General features: G+C 23.8%; 2 protein-coding genes across 2 annotated transcripts in view; both read right to left on the bottom strand.

Moving 5' to 3' along the window:
* Positions 1 to 4905, bottom strand: part of LOC117174066 — a 6147-nt gene extending 1242 nt beyond the window's left edge. Inside the window, exons 1-2 of the mRNA XM_033362732.1 lie at positions 4797 to 4905; positions 2326 to 2430 (exon numbers count right to left, since the gene is read on the bottom strand). Coding sequence (XP_033218623.1) covers positions 2326 to 2430; positions 4797 to 4856 — 165 coding nt within the window. The 5' untranslated portion in view covers positions 4857 to 4905. The remainder of the gene's footprint in view (positions 1 to 2325; positions 2431 to 4796) is intronic.
* Positions 4906 to 5513: 608 nt separating this feature from the next.
* On the bottom strand, positions 5514 to 8755 carry LOC117175229. Its single transcript, XM_033364894.1, has 4 exons — positions 8644 to 8755; positions 7764 to 7868; positions 5815 to 5937; positions 5514 to 5635 (listed from the first exon to the last, which is right to left on the bottom strand). The coding sequence occupies exons 1-4, from the start codon at positions 8686 to 8688 to the stop codon at positions 5534 to 5536; spliced, it is 375 nt and encodes a 124-aa protein (XP_033220785.1). The 5' UTR covers positions 8689 to 8755; the 3' UTR covers positions 5514 to 5533.
* Positions 8756 to 16389: the final 7634 nt, after the last annotated feature.

Here is a 16389-nt window from a genome sequence, read left to right as displayed (position 1 = left end):
ATTCCTTTTCTAAACCCTGTCTGATTCTGTGACTCGATCTTTTTTTCTTCAACTTCTATCTTCAATCTCTCCGACAAAATAGTTACATATACTTTATGCAGTTTTTAATATTTCAAGGCATTTCAAAACATTAGTTAGAAATATTAATTTGAAAGATCAGCGAAATAGTTCAATTTTCAACCGAAGTGATCATTTTTCAACTAAAGTGATGAATCTTGAACTGGAACATTTGAATTTTAAATAAAAAAGATGAATTTGTAACTAAAATTATGAATATTCAATGGGGGTAGCTTAAATTTAAAAAAAGCGAATAGTTTTCAACCAACAATGGAGAATCTTCAAATAAAATGGTTGAATTTTTTATCAAAACGATGAATTTTCAACAACAAAAACCCTGAATAGTTAACTCAATAATTAAATTTTAATCCAAAAATATAAAAAATTTTAAATGATCAATGGAATAGTTAAATTTTCGATTAAAAAAATTAATTTTCAACAAAAAAAATTCCATCAATAGAATACTGAAACTTTTATTTAAAAAATTAGTTTTAAATAAAAAAGGCGAATTTTTAACAAAATAGTTGAATTTTCAACCAAAAACTATAAATTATATATCAGCAATGTAATCGGTTAATTTTTATCTCAAAAAATTAAGTTAAAACCAAAAAACGAGATATTAACGAAATAGAGTTAATTTTCAAAGTGTTGAACTTTTACCTAATATTGTGAATTTTTTGCGATGGAATAGTTATATTTTCAATTTGAAAGAGAAATAAAAAAATGAATAAAACAGCTAAATTTTCAACAAGAGTGGTGGATTTTTGACTACAATGATGAATCTTCAACTGAAATAGTTTAATTTACAACCAAGAAGATGAATTTTTAACATAGTAGACATTTTTTTCAATAAGAACTAAGATTGTCTAAAAAATTGTTCATTTTTAACAAAGAGTAAATTTTGAACAAAAAATATGAATCGTCAACAAGAATAGTTGGATTTTAAACCGCAGAGATAAATTTAAAAAAAACTAATTAAAAAAAATAGGTGAAATTTTCACACCAAATTTCAACCGCCGATGCAAGAGTTACATTTTCAATTTAGAAAATCAATGTTTGAAAAACAAACTAGTTTTCAACAAAATACGTTAAATGTCAAACAAAGTGATGAATCTTATCAGAAATAGTTGATTATTCACTCACAAAATATTTTAAAAATAAAATTTATTAAATTGAAAAATTTAGTAACTAGGAAAATTGAAGAGATCTATACATGAAAATTTTGTTAAATTATGTCTACCAAAAAAATAAGAATTTTTGACAAAATAGTTAAATTTAAACCAAATTCATCAATGTTCAGCTGAAATTATAAATATTTAGCTGGAATTTTTGTATTTTTAATCAACAAAATTGATCTTTTAACAAAAATGGAACACTTAAATTTTCAGCATAGGAGATAAATTTTCTTTAACAAAATTAAAATAAAAAATATTAAATTGTAACTAAATTGATCTATTAAAAAAAAATTTTCAACACAATAATTAAATTTTCAAACAAAGTGGTGAATTTTCAACGAAAATTATGAATCTTCAGGAGAAATAGTTGTATTTGAAATTGCAAACATACATTTTCGAAAAAAAAACGAATTTTGAAAAACATGCATGAATTTTTCAAACACAAAATTAAAAAAGAATTAAATTAAAATTAAATTTGTAATGAGAAAAATTAATTTTTAACGATTTTTTAAATAAAAGAGTTAAATTTCATCAAAAAGATTCATTTTTAACCAATAAAAATAATTATCTATTAAAAATGTTTTGAAATAAAATCATTAAGTTTTCAACGAAAGTGATGGAATTTTAACTAAAATGAAAATTTTTTAACTAGAATATTGGAATTCTTAACCAAAAAGATAAATTTGCTACTAAAGTGAGGAATCTTTAAATGGAATAGTTGAATTTGCAACAAAGTGTGCAGATTAATTCTGAACCGAAAAAAAAGAACTTTAAACAAAATAGTTCAATTTGAACGAAATTGATGAATTTGCAGCTAAAGTGATGAATTTTTATCAAAAAATTCATTTTCAACTAAGAAGAATAATTTTCTATGAACAATAAATAATTTTCAAAAATAAAATCCAGATGAAAGATGAATTTTCAAATATGAAGATTAGTTTTTTGTATTACAGATTTTAAGGGGTTTTATAAAGGTAATATCTGTATGAGTCCAAGCTCTGAGAAAACATTTTTTTTACCGATATTTTTCTTTTTTAATTTTTCGCAAAATATAGCTACTTTGAAAAATTAAAAATTTTGGGTAAACTCTAACCTTAATGTCAGCCAGGATTGGACTCGAAATTTCATCATTTACTTTCTTCACACCATTGTTATATATTTTGTTCAGTTTATCCAGCATTTTATCTGCAAAAGCTGCCTGAAAAAATAAATAAGAAATTATAATATTGGTTTGAAATATTAATTAAAAATAATGTATTGATTTTTATTTGAATGCAATGTGAGATGGATGAAACTGTTTTAATCAATGTTTCAGAAACTTTGTGTTCATAATTTTAATAAATAAAGTCAAATTTTGAATATTTTTTTAAAAAGAAATTTTGAATTGAAGCCATCAAAATTACAGAATTTTTAAGTCTAAAATAAAAAATGCACACAATTTTAATTGTTAATTGTCAAAATTAGGAACTCTTCCATTTTAAATATTAAAAGTTCAAGATTCTCCTGCTTTGAAGAGTTAGAATTTAAAAATCTTGGATTTTGAAAATAAAGAATTACAAATTATTTCATTTTCAAGATTTATATTTTTAAAATTCCGAAAATTTTCTTAGAATAGTTCAATTTCGACGATTTACATTAAAACCTTTTTTATTTTTAGAAAATTTACAAGTAAAAACTCTTTAGTTTTAATAATGTTTAAATAAACATTTCTAAATGTGGATGATGTTATTGATTTTAGAAATTAAAACTCAAGTTTTTAGTTTAAATTCTTCCAAATTAAAGGAGTTTTCAATGAGAAGCGTCAAAATTACAGAAATATTCTTGTAAATTGTCAAAATTAAAAAAAAAAACTTTTTAAAAGAACTTTAAAAAAGTTCAATTTTAAAGATTATCAATGCTATCAAGAGCTTCAATTTAAAATTTTGGGATTTTGAAAATATAGATTTACAATTCATTCAATTTTGAAGACTAATATTTAAACGGTGTGTAATTTGGAATATTTTTTTTTTGGAATAGTTCAATTTTGAAGTTTTTGAATTCTAAATCTACCAAAGTGAAGAAATTTCGAATTCAAATTATTTTTAAGAAAACGAACTTTTAATTGTATAAATTAAAACTTGCATATTTCTTAATTTTTAATTTTTAAATTAAAAAATGAGAAACTCTTCAATTTGATAAATTTACAATTTAAAGTTGTGCCATTATGAAGAGTTGCAATTGAAAATTCTTGGATTTTTAAAATATAGAATTAGAGTTGATTGAATTAAAAAGTAATTTATTTTAACGGTTTGTAATTTGTAACTTCTTGAAAAAATAGTTCAATTTTGAAGATTAACAATTGGAAATTCTACGGTTTTGAAAAATTTACAATAATTTTCTTTTGGTTTTAAGGGTCATAAATATTCTTAAATTGTAATGATTTTGAAAATTAAAACTCAACTTTTAATTCCTAAATATTCAAAATTTAAAAAAATCTAATTTCAATCATAAAAGTTAAATAATTTGGAATTCTAATTTTCAAAACTATAAACTGTTCCATTTTGAAGATTTGCAATTTAAAATTCTGCCATTTTGAAAAGTTACATTTGAAAGTTGTTGGATTTTGAAAATATATAATACGTATTATTGAATTTTCAAGATTCATATTTTAAAGGTTTGAAATTATGGAACTTTTTTGGAATAGTTCAATTTTCAAGAGTTACAATGGAAAATTCTTCATTTTTGAAGAATTTACCATTTAAAAATCATTAGGTTTGAATGTTCATAAATAAAGCTTCTTAAATTTGGATGATTTTGACGATTTTGAAAATGAAAAGCAAATCTTTCGATTTGAGATTTTACAAATTAATAAATATCCAATATAAAGCATGGAAGTGATAAAATTCTTAATCATAAAACTTAAAAATTGCAACATTTTCAAATGTTGTGTTTTTCTTTAATTAAAATCAATTTTTCTACAATTTTCGAGGGTTATATTTATAAACTCTGTAATTTTAAAGATGCATAAATAAAAATTCTAAAATTTTGATGATTTTGTCATTTAAAAGTCAAATTTTCAATCTTAAATTTAATCGTAAAATTTAAAAATTGCAAAATTGTTAATGGAAAATTTTCAAAATTGAAATATTTCACTCTAAAGATTTTCAATTTAATGTTCTACAATTTTGAAAATTTTCAAATAAAATTTCTTTAATGTTGACGATTTTTAACTGAAGACTCTTAAATATTTAATATGTACCATAGAAAATGATGTAATTTGAAATGCTTTTTCTTCAATTTTGAAGATTTAAAATTGAAATTTAGTCAAATTTGTAAATTTGAAATTGAAAATTAAAACCCAATATTTTTAAATGTCAAACTGACGTATAATATTAAACTGACAAACTGAGCACTACAAAGTTAAGAATAAATTTTAAAATATATAAATATATAATTATAACATAATTATACTATATAATTCAAATGGCTTGTTTCTATTTTATAAATTTAGAATGCAGAACTTGTTAAATTATTACTTTTGAACTAAATTAATATTTTTTTAAACGTTGGGTGGGACTGACTTACTTCGAAGATGCAGAACGCCAGCAACCAGAATAGTATAAACTTCATAATTAACTTCTTCATTATTATTATTATTATTACTATAATTATAATTAATTTATTTTTAACAAAATGTTGTATCTTGTGTATCGACTGAAACTGAATTTTTTTATTGCTGGAAATTTATTTCATAATGAACACAGCTGTGACAATTTCATTCGTTTTTTTTATTGTTATCTTATCAGGTGCACTGGTCATTTGGTTAATATAAGAATCAATCATAATAAGATTATCCTTGTTTTCGTGTGCAAGAAACATGTGGCAATTGTAAAAAGAAATAATTTGATTAATGATTATAAATTATTAGCTATTAGGCAGTCCAATTTCGTGCCAGGAAATAAAAATCTTTTACGAAGTCATCATCAATTTAAATATACTCAGACCTTTTTGAAAAGTTTTTTAATATTGCGGCTTAAAATTGGACAGCTTAATTTTCATTATCATTTGAAAAAGAGTCAAGCTTTCATAAATCTTTATATCGGAATAATTTTAATAGTCAATTTATATAAAAAAAGTTAATAAAAATAGGCAACCTTTTTCCGGCAGCAGGAATCGAACCCGAACTTGCCACTTATAAACTAAGAGCGTTGTCGCTGTATAAAAATATGTATCTGTTTCAAAAAATCATTCTTATTTTATTTAAAAATGAATACATTTTTCATTTTGCAAAATGTAAAATATTCGATCGGAAACAAAAGGCCTTATATTTTTGAGGATTGTATGCAAGTTTCGGCAGTAGATTTAACATCATTTGCATCGTCTTCGAAACGAGAAATTTCTATACGGCTGCATTTTTTCGCGATCTGAAAAATAAAATTAAAAGATATTTTAAAGAAAATATTTCCAGTTGTTTAATAATTTTCTAAAATAATATGTAAAATATTAACAAATCGAATTAATTTTTGGTAATTAAGATTCCTATAGTTTTTATCAAATTAATGAAATAATTTTTTATCAATTTTTTTTACAATTTCTAATTTACCTCCACATTTCGGATTCCACGTCCCGCAACGCGACATCTGTCCAATTTGTGGGTGATAGAATCAACCTTCTGCTGCATTGACTCCTGAGCTTTTTGATAGCATCCTTTTCCATTATCTACGGTCTATCAAAAATAAAAATTGCATTTAAAATTAATATTTTTTTAATGATCAAAAATGAAAATATTAAAAGTAAAATTTTTCCTAAATAAATGTTCTCAAGTGAAATTCTTTATTAAATTCCTACATATTGATAAATGATTAATCTTAACCATAAATGACTGATTAGCACATTGAGGTATATCATTGAAAATTACGGATTTCATCAATGGAATTTACAGTTCAAAACATTTAAAATAACTGATTCGATCAGTGGCCATTACTGATTATATCAATTCGTCTTTTTTAGCCGAAAATAAATATTTTTGTTTAAAAATTCAGCTTTTCAGTTAAATTGCCCGTTTTTAAATAAAAAATGACTATTTTTTAGTTAAATTGCCCGTTTTTAAATAAAAAATGACTATTTTTTAGTTAAAATGTCAACTATTATATTTTTTGTTCAAAATTTATTTTCCGAGAACGTTAAACTATTTTCTTGAAAGTTCGTTCTTTTTTTTGAAAATTATATTTTTTATTTGAATATTCAACTTATCCATTTTTTTAATTGAGGTTTTAAAAAAACATTGAACTATGTGCATGATGCATCAACCGTTTTGTTGCATTTTTTTGATTACATACTAATTTTTTTTTATTTAGATAACAAGTTAAACTTTTCTTCAAAATTATTTTGTTTGTTTAAGATTCATTATTTAAATATAAACCTTATTTATATCTTTAAGAGTTTAAGTGTTTTGTAAAAAATTCATTGTTTTTTGGAGTAAATTAATTTTTTGATCTAAAAATTCAACAATTTCATTTTTTGTTGAAAATTGATCTATTTTAGTACAAAATTCCACTATTTGGTTGAAAGTTCATGTATTATGTTATAAATTCGCCTTTATTAATAGAAAATGCATTTTTTAGTCATGCTAAATCTCTTTTTTTATTTAAAATTTAAAACTGTTTAGATGAAATAAATTTTTTGTTAAAAATTTATATTTGTTCGTTCAAAATTAATATTTTTCGGTAGAAAATTTATCAACTTGATTGAAAGCTGAACTAATCTGTTAACATTTTTTTTTCATTGAAGACTCATCATGAGGGTTGAAAAATCGTCTCTATGTTCGAAAATTTAATTATTTTGTGAAAAAATCGTTGTCTTTTGTTCTTAGAAATTGCCATTTCTTAGTTGTAAATTCAACTATTTAGTTTGTTAATTATTAATGTTGATATTAATTTGACAATTTTTAGTTAAAAATTCAACCATTTCGTTAAAGATATATTTAGTTTGTTTATGATTCATATTTTTGAGACGAAAATGAATTTTTTGAGGGGATAATTGATCTTTTTTGGAAAGTTTATTTTTTCCCCCATTCAAATACTTGGTTGAAAGCTGAACTGCTTTCTTCAAATTTAATTTTTTTGGTAAATAATTCACTATTTTATTTATATTTTTTAAATTTTATTTCATCTGTTTGGTTGAAACTTTAAACAACTTGTTGAAAACTATTTATTGTTGTTGCTGAAAATCAATATTTTTAGTGAGTGAAATGGACTAATTAGAAAAGTCACTTTTGACTAATTTGTCAGTCGACGAATGTGCATTATTTGAAATTGTTTCTGTCATAATTTTCAGATAAATTAGGTATTTCGAAGAAGCACAAAAAAAATAAACAGATTTTTAAATAACTCTGCGCACAGCTTTTCACCGCAAACTCTATTTAGCCTTTGAATTTATTTTCTTTAGCAATAATTTGGGTATGTAATTAAAATCATTATTATAAACATTCTCCTTTTTTTCATTTTTGACGTGAAATCTATTGAAATAAAAAAAAAATTGGTGAAATGGAACCTGAATGTCAGCCAGGATTGGATTAGCAATTTTATCATTTACTTCCTTCACACCATTGTTATATACATCGTTCAGTTGATCCTCCAATTTTCTTGCATATGCATTCTGAAAATTAAAGTAGAAATTGTCTAATTTATTTTAAATATATTTTTAAATTTGTGATTTTAGACTTCCGGTTAGATCAGGCGGTGAAATTCCGGGTTTGTAACCGGAAAGTCGGGGTTCGGTTCCTGCTACCTGCATTTTTGCTGATTTTCTTCAAACTTTTTTTTATTGCAGTTGCATATTTAAATCCATTCAAATCAAGCTGAAGTATTCAGTTTTTGCCACTTTTTCATATAAAATTATTCCTTCAACTTTATTTTTATATTTTTCATTTGTATCTCATATAAATATAACAATAAATAAAATATGAATAATAAATCAAATTAAGAAAAATAAGAATATTCTGCAACGAAAACTTTTTTTCTAGTAAAAGGAAAGGGGAAATAAATAAGTTAATCTGATTATAAATGAGAGAGCACTTTATCTAAGCACATCAATCTAAAAAATTCACAAATTTATTTTTTTATTTGAAGAAATGTTTAAAAATGAATGCTTTGACTAGATTTAAATCAATTCAATTTTAATAAAAATAATTCGAATGAAATAAAAATGAAAAAAATTGCAGCAACGGGATTCGAACCAGGACTATGTAGTTAAAACTAGGTGGTTATAAATTTAGCTTATTCAATAAACCTAATATTACGTTTCATTAAGAAGAGATTGTTGAGTTTTTTACATTTAAATTACACATAAAACCTTATCGATTATTAATGTTGTAATTAAATGAATTATTAAAACATGTTATATTTTCTAAAAGTTTGTGAGAGTGACTTACTTCAAATACACAAAAAGTCAACAAGCAGCAGAGAAGATACTTCATAATTAACTTTTCTGTTTATTTTTAAGAAAATATAAACTGGAACTGTTGGAAATTTTATTTGATTGTGACAAAGCAGTTGAAATCTTTTCTTTAAATGCTTGATTCCTTTTATCTTATCACATGTAATGATAAGGTAATGTTTTTCTTGGCCATATTTCAAATTATAATTTATGAAATTGCTTTTTAAAGAAATATTAATTTCTGCTAAAGTGAGTTTCATTCAATAAAATTAATTTTTAACAAAGTTCGATAATTTTTTAAATTTCTACGTTAGAGTTCTATGTAATAAAAATATTTCCTGATTTCTTCCGGCATTTTAAAAAAGTTTTAGCAATCTTTTTTCTTGGAATAAGTTATCAGAAAATAAATCCAATTCTTTCTACAAATTCAGACCAAATCAAACGGTTGAATTTACATCCAAATAGTTGAAGTTTCAAGCCAAGAAGAAGAATTTTTTAACAAATAGTTACATTTTTAAATTTCAGAAACTAATTTTCAAATAACAAAAGAAGAATGAATTCAGCCACGAACAGTTGCAGATTCAACTCAATAATCGAATCTTCAAGCTATAATTTTTTTTTTAAGATCGTTAAATTTTCAACAAAGAAGGTTGAATTTTTTAACTTTTCTGAAAAAACAGATGAATTTTCTATTTAAAAAATATAAATTTTCAAAAAAGCCGTTGAATTTTCAAACACAAAAATTTTCCAAATCGTTAACAACATAATTAAAATATCAAAAAAATAGTTACATTTTTCAACACATAGTTTATTTTTCGAACTAAAAGGATCCGTGTTCATCAAAATATTTTAATTTTTAACCAAAGATGTGACCTTAATCCAAAAAAATTTTTTTCTAAAGTGAAACAACGTTTACCCCAGTAATTGAATTTTCGATTTAAAAAAAAAACGATTTTAAACCAAAAAAGGAAAAGTTGCATTTTCAGTTCAAGAAATTAATTTAAAACTAAAAGAATGAATTTTAAACTAAAATGAGGAATCTTAACTAAATAATTACATTTTCAATGCAAGAAATTTATTTTTAACTATAAAAACAGACCGAATTTTAAATCGAAGATTAATATTTAATTAACAAAGATCAATTTTGTACAAAAAATGGTAAAGTTGCATGTTCATTCAAAAATTTTTATTTTAAACAAAAAAGCTACTATTTTTCTACAAAATAGTTCAATTTTCAACCAAACAGATGAACTTTCGAACAATATTTTTTTTTACAGAGTAGAATAAATTTTACCCAATTAGTTGAATTTTCAGTGGAAAAAATAATCGTGAACAAAATAGTTTATTTTTCAACCAAAAAACTTTCGAACAAAAAAAAATATTTTTTAAGAAATTAGAATAAATTTGACCCAAGTATTTGGATTTTCAATTGAAAAAAAATAATTTTAAACAAAATATTTAAATTTACAACGAAAAGAAATGAATTTTTGACTGCAATTATGAATCTCAACTTGAATAGTTAGATTTTCAGTGGCAAAATTATTTGTAAACACAAGAGAAAACCAAATTTTAACTAGATTTTTAACCGTAAAACAAATCGAATTTTCAACTAAAAAATATCAATCTTCTACAAAAAATGGAAAATTTACATTTTCAGTAAAAAAAGTAATTTTAAACAAGAAGAAGCGAATTTTTAACCAAATCGTACAATTTTATACATAAATGGAAACTTACATTTTCAGTAAAAAAAAGATTTTAAATAAAACAACAAAAAATATTAATTTTAAATTAAAATGATGAATCTTCAACTGGAATAGTTAAATTTTTATTTAAAAAATTTTTTTCTATCATAAAGACATATGTTAAACCAAAGATTAATTTTTAACTAAAAAATTTCTAATTAATTGTACTATACTAAATGGAATACTTAAATTTGCAGTAAAACATTATTACAACTACATTAAACTACATTGAATTACATCAATTTTACTTACTTTTCTTATCAACTCAATAAATTATTTTATCACTGGTACGTTCTTTCAGCTCATGTAGGAATAACTTATAATAAATCGAAAAATATTAAATATTAATAAATTAATAAATATTTTATTAATAAATATTAATAAATATTCATAAATTATAACATGCATGTTTTCCGTTAACAAGGCAATACAAAGACTTTGAAAAATTCTTAATTTTTAAAAATGTCTTCAGAAATTCAGGGAATTTCTGCAAGAAGCATAACTATAAAGGATAAAAAATTTTAATTTGAAAGTTTTTTGACCCATTTATAAAAGATTTTTTATTGAAAATATTACAGCATTCACATTATGATCTTTGACTATTATTGGCCAGGGAAAACAAAAAATTGGTCAGGATAAAATAAAAAAATTTTAAAACTGAAATTTGGGTCTATTCTAATATTAAATTCTTGTGATTAATTTATTCGACTGATATTACTGTTTCTATTTTATTTTTCTTGCAGTTGCTTCTTCCTGAAGGCTATATTTTTAGTTAAAAATTTTATTATCTGGTTGACAATTCGTCTTTTTATATTCAAAATTCTACTATCTTAATAGAGAATTGTACTTTTCGTTATAAACTTCTCCTCCGGTTGAAGACAACTGTTTTTGATTGGAAATTAAATTATTTTTTCGACTGAAATAGTTAGTATTGCATTTTTTAAATTAATCTTTTTTGGTTGCAAATTAAAAAACTTGTATAAAAAGTCATACTCGTAATTTTGGTTGAAAATTCATCTCTTTTGTTGAGCATTCATTTTTGTTGTTTCAAATTAATTTTTTAAACTAAAAATTTAACTATACCAGTTGAAGATTCATAAATTTAGTTAAAAATTCATCTCTTTGATTGAAAAATGAACTAATTTACCAATTTTAGTTTGTTGGTTGACGATTAATCTCTTTGGTGGACAATTGAACTATTTTGTTAAATGTTCATTTTTTTATATAATTCTTTTTAACTGAAGATTATGTCATTTTTTAATTTTCTTTAAAATTGATATTTTTTCTTAGAAAATTGTCTGTTTTGGTAGAAAAATAATCCTCCTGGATTGAAGTTTCCTCTTATTTTTGCTTAAAAATTTTGGTTTAAAAGTTCATCGATTTGGATGTACTTTTACATTATTGAATGAAAAATCTTTATTTATTGAAAATTCGTCTTTTTGATTGGAAAATTCATCGCTTTAGTTGACAATCCAGATTTTTTTCTGAAAATTTGAGTTTTCAACTTTCGGTTAAGAATTTATCTTCTTAGTTTCAATTTGAATATTTGTTTGAAATTCATGTATTTGGTTGAAAATTTTTCGTGCAGTAATTAATCATCTTGGCTGAAAAGTGAAAATTCGTCTTTTTGGTTTTAAAATAAATCTGATTGGGTAGAACTTTTTTCTTTTGGTTGAAAAATCTACTACATATTAAATTTTGTGTAAAGAATTGATCTTTTTAGGTGGAAAATTGAACTGTTTTTTGAAAATTTAATTATTTTGCAGAAAATGAATCTCTTTGGTTGAAAATTCAATTAATTTGTTGATAATTTTTTTTTCTATTAGCTTTTAAGCTTTTCGGTTTGAAAATTCAACTCTTTTCTAAAAAGCTTCGGTAACCCTTCGAGTACACATCTATTTTTTCAAACATCTCCTATACACTGGGTCAAACTGACCCTGTTCACTTTTTGCTTGTCTATAAGTTCACAACTACTAAAAATTGTTACTTACCAAAATTTAGAGGTATACTTTCAAGTATGTTAAAGTAATTTATAAATATTATGAGTATCTTTGAAATTTTTAAATATTAAAAACGCAAAAAAAAATTTTTGCAAACAATAAAGTTTTATGAAAAAACCATAACTTTCTTAATTCTTAATATTTTTAGCTGAGAATTTATGTGAATACTCTCAAAGTATGCCTTAATAATAATAAAATTGTAGTACTATGTTCCTTAAAAAAAAGTATTTATTCCGCGTACTGATAAAGGTAATCTGTAAGGTATAAAGAATAGTGATAATTTCACATAAATGAGTGAACCAAATTTTTTTAATTATAAAAAATAAAAAATAAAATTTTGCATAAGTATGTAATTACTTATACTTACTCATAATCATCGCAATCGTTGCAATCGACGTTAAGTACACACATGGGGAGTCATGGCCCTGCTTCGATTTCAAACGCTTCTCAACGAAGACTGATAACTCAGCACGCTACAGAAACTGTCTAAAACTGTAGTCGAGAGATTGAACTATACTTATAAGGCTACGGTACTGTAATTCTTTTAAACTTCTGAGTGTTATTTTTGGTCAAAGTCGGTGACAGGGTTAATATGACCCAGTGTGTATTCGTAGCGTTAAAAGTACAAAATTTGAGGCTAAAAGTAAAATTTAATCAATATACAAATTGAAGACCCTAGAAAAGATCAATGATGATTAATAGATTTAAATTATGAATTTCATTTAAAAGCGCTAGCCTAAAAACTTATTATCAAATATCAATTAATAAAAATTTCTACAGCCTCTTCTGTTTTGTTCATTCGGATATGGAAGGACAAATTTAATGAAATTAATGAAATTGATGTTTTATTTTTTTTATTTTCTTAAATACAATCGCTGCTGTACTTATTAGAAATTATTCATCTTCACTGCAGTTTTGATGAGAGCACCTTTTAATACAATTCTTAGCAGAAGCAGCTTCTAATTTTGCCTGTTTCTTGAATGCTGCAACAGTGTCCTTAAAGCACTGCTTCGCAAGCTGTAAAAAAGTTTTTAAAATTTTTATTTTGAAATTTCCTGTATGAATTAACTCAATTATTTATCTTTTCAATATTGAGGGCACGCTTGTCATTTTTTGAAAATATATTAAATATGGACTATGGATTATTATTATAAATATGGATCATGCAAGAAATGCTCGCACAAGTAATCAAATATTGAGTCAGCCATTTAAAATCATACAATCAAAAAAAAATTGTTTTTTAAATTTAGCCGCCATATTCGTTGAGTAAGTGGGGGGGGGGGTAACGTCAATTTTTATTTTTATTTTTTTTACTGTTTCTATAAATAGAAAAAATCTGAAAAAATGCACAGAACTTTTTTATTCATTCTCAACGTGCAAGATATTTTCGGAAAAATTTGGCGGGAAATTCAAACTCAAACAAATTTCTAACAATTTTTGTTGATTTTTCTGTTTGATAATACTCAAGTACTATCTCACTTTTTTGCTAGAAAATAGTGAGAAATAGCATTATTTTTGTTGTCAAAGTTAACCTATGCTCCTGAGCTTTTGAAATTAGCATGGGGTTTTTAATGGAAATATATATATTTTTTAAATGTAAAAAGAATTAGTTGTTATAAACTTTTTGTTTATTGAAGTATTTTCACCTCTTAAGGAGTATTCAAGAAATAATGTCAACCTAATAACCTTCAAGTTTAACACCCACAATACCCTTTTAATTTGCCCGGAAATATCCCGAAAAATTAAAAATAGTAGTTTTCTATTAAATGCATGCTAATGCCGGTATTTCTTGGAATTTTTTCAACGTGAATTATTTTTAATCGATAAGCGATCAATTTTCAAGTATTTAAATAATTATTATTTGTTGAAAGAATTCTTCTTTCATTGCAAATCGTGAAAAGTTATTATCTTCTGGGATTAATCATAAAAAGTTGCTGAATTTTCAGTGCTAGAGTTCCTGTTTAACATATTTGGTAATTATTTAAACAATTTTTGTTGACTTAAACATTTGAAAAAATTTATATCCGAAAAATCTAGATTTTTCTTCACCTCCCCTATGCACAGGAGCTAGTGAATGATTTTTTGTTTAAATAATTTCAAAATATTTTAAGTAAAGAAAAAATTACCTTTAGCATTAATTAAATGTATTATTGATTGCAGAAAAGAATAACGTTTCACGATTTACGTCTTTTGTTGTATCATTAATTCCAGAAGAAAATAACTTTTCTCGAATTACAGGGGGAAACATTTTTCAAACAAATAAAAATTGTTTGAAGAATTACGAAATATCCTTCAAAAATATATTTCTCTCAATATTCTTAAATTGTGTCATTATTTACAGAAAATAATAACTTTTTACGATTTTAGTGAGAATACATTTTATCAAGCCAGAAAATTGAAGAAGAAAATTTTGAAAATTTTTTAGAGTGAATTTCCATTCAAAATTTTTCGAGCAGTTTGCAATGTACAATGTTATAAACAAATGACTTTTTGAAACAAAATTTCCATATTCGCAAAGTGTTACCTCAGAATCTATTGCTCAAAAAATTTTAAGCTTGTACTCTCTATATATTAAGGATATATATCTTTAGAGAAGAAAAAGAAATCTTGCGATCAAATAAAAGCTTATCTTCTTAAGTTTTTGTTAAAAAGTTGATATTTTAAAGAGGGAATCGTTTAGAATCTTCATTTATTAATAAAAATCACTTAGATCAATCAGTGTCATAATATTGCTTTAAATTTTTACGAAACCTTTATCTAGGATTATTAACATAATTTGTTGTTTATAATTTCTTTTGCTAGATTGTTTACAACAATTGATACAAATAATGACACTCAATAACCAGAAATAACTTAAATTTTTTAAAATAATCCTTGACACAAGGTTAAACTTCTCAGTTTCGTGATGTTTTCTCGTACAACGAGCCATTATTTATTCACGGCCTTATAAACAATGTATTTTTTATAAATATGCACTCCCCTAAAAGCCACAATTTTCAAGGTACTGGTGATGACCTATTTTATATCCTTAATTTTAACATAAACAATATAATTATATTGGGTAGAATTTACAATACATGCACCTCATTGTTTATAACTATTATTGTTAACAAAAACGGTCAATTAAGAAATTAAAATTTTTTCTATTATTCTATGGCGCAAAATAAAACTTTTCTTTGAGGTGATATCTTCTTTTAAGATGAGCCATTATTTATTTACGGCCTTATAAACAATGTATTTTTTATAAATATACGCTCCCTTAAAAGCTACAATTTTCAAGTTATTAGCGCTTACCTTTTTTACACTGTTATTTTTACCTCAATAAATATAATTATCTAGCTGAAATCTTCTATATCCATCCCTTATTATTTATAGCTATTGTTATTAACAAAAATGTTCAATTAAGAAAATAGATTCAATCTTATCCTTTGAGAAAATTCCACGAGAGTGAAAAGTTTTATTTTGGGCTGTACATTATTTTAGAAAATGTTTAAAAATCTATTTCCCTAATTGAGCGTTTTTTAATTAAAATAGTTATAAACAATAAGGCGCAGGTATCTAAAATGTTACTTGAGGTAATATTATTTAGGGTAAAATGAAGAATATCAAAAGAGGTAATCGCTAATAACTTGACAATTGTTGCTTTTAGGGAAGCATATATTTATATAAAATACATTGTTTATAAGGCCGTGAATAAATAATGGCTCGTCGTAGGAGGAAATGTCACTAGAGTGAAAAGTTGAATCATGTATGAAGGATTATTATTTTATAAAAAATTAAGTTAAATGTGATAATTGAGTGTCATTATTTATGTCAATTTTTATAAAAAATTTATCAAAAGAAATTATGAACAACAAATTATGTTATTAATGCTAGATAAAGGTTTCGCAATAATTTAAAGCAATACAGTCTGTCAAGTTAAAGCGTGGGTGGCTTTACTCGCAGTCGGTAAGGTGTATCGACATGATTTTGGTGTCAAAATATTAAGAAGAGCTCCCT

The sequence above is a fragment of the Belonocnema kinseyi genome, chromosome 6, assembly GCF_010883055.1.
Source record: "Belonocnema kinseyi isolate 2016_QV_RU_SX_M_011 chromosome 6, B_treatae_v1, whole genome shotgun sequence".
NCBI classification, from domain to species: Eukaryota; Metazoa; Arthropoda; class Insecta; order Hymenoptera; family Cynipidae; genus Belonocnema; species Belonocnema kinseyi.
Note: the sequence above shows the minus strand (reverse complement) of the source record. Positions and strands in the feature narration are given on the sequence as shown.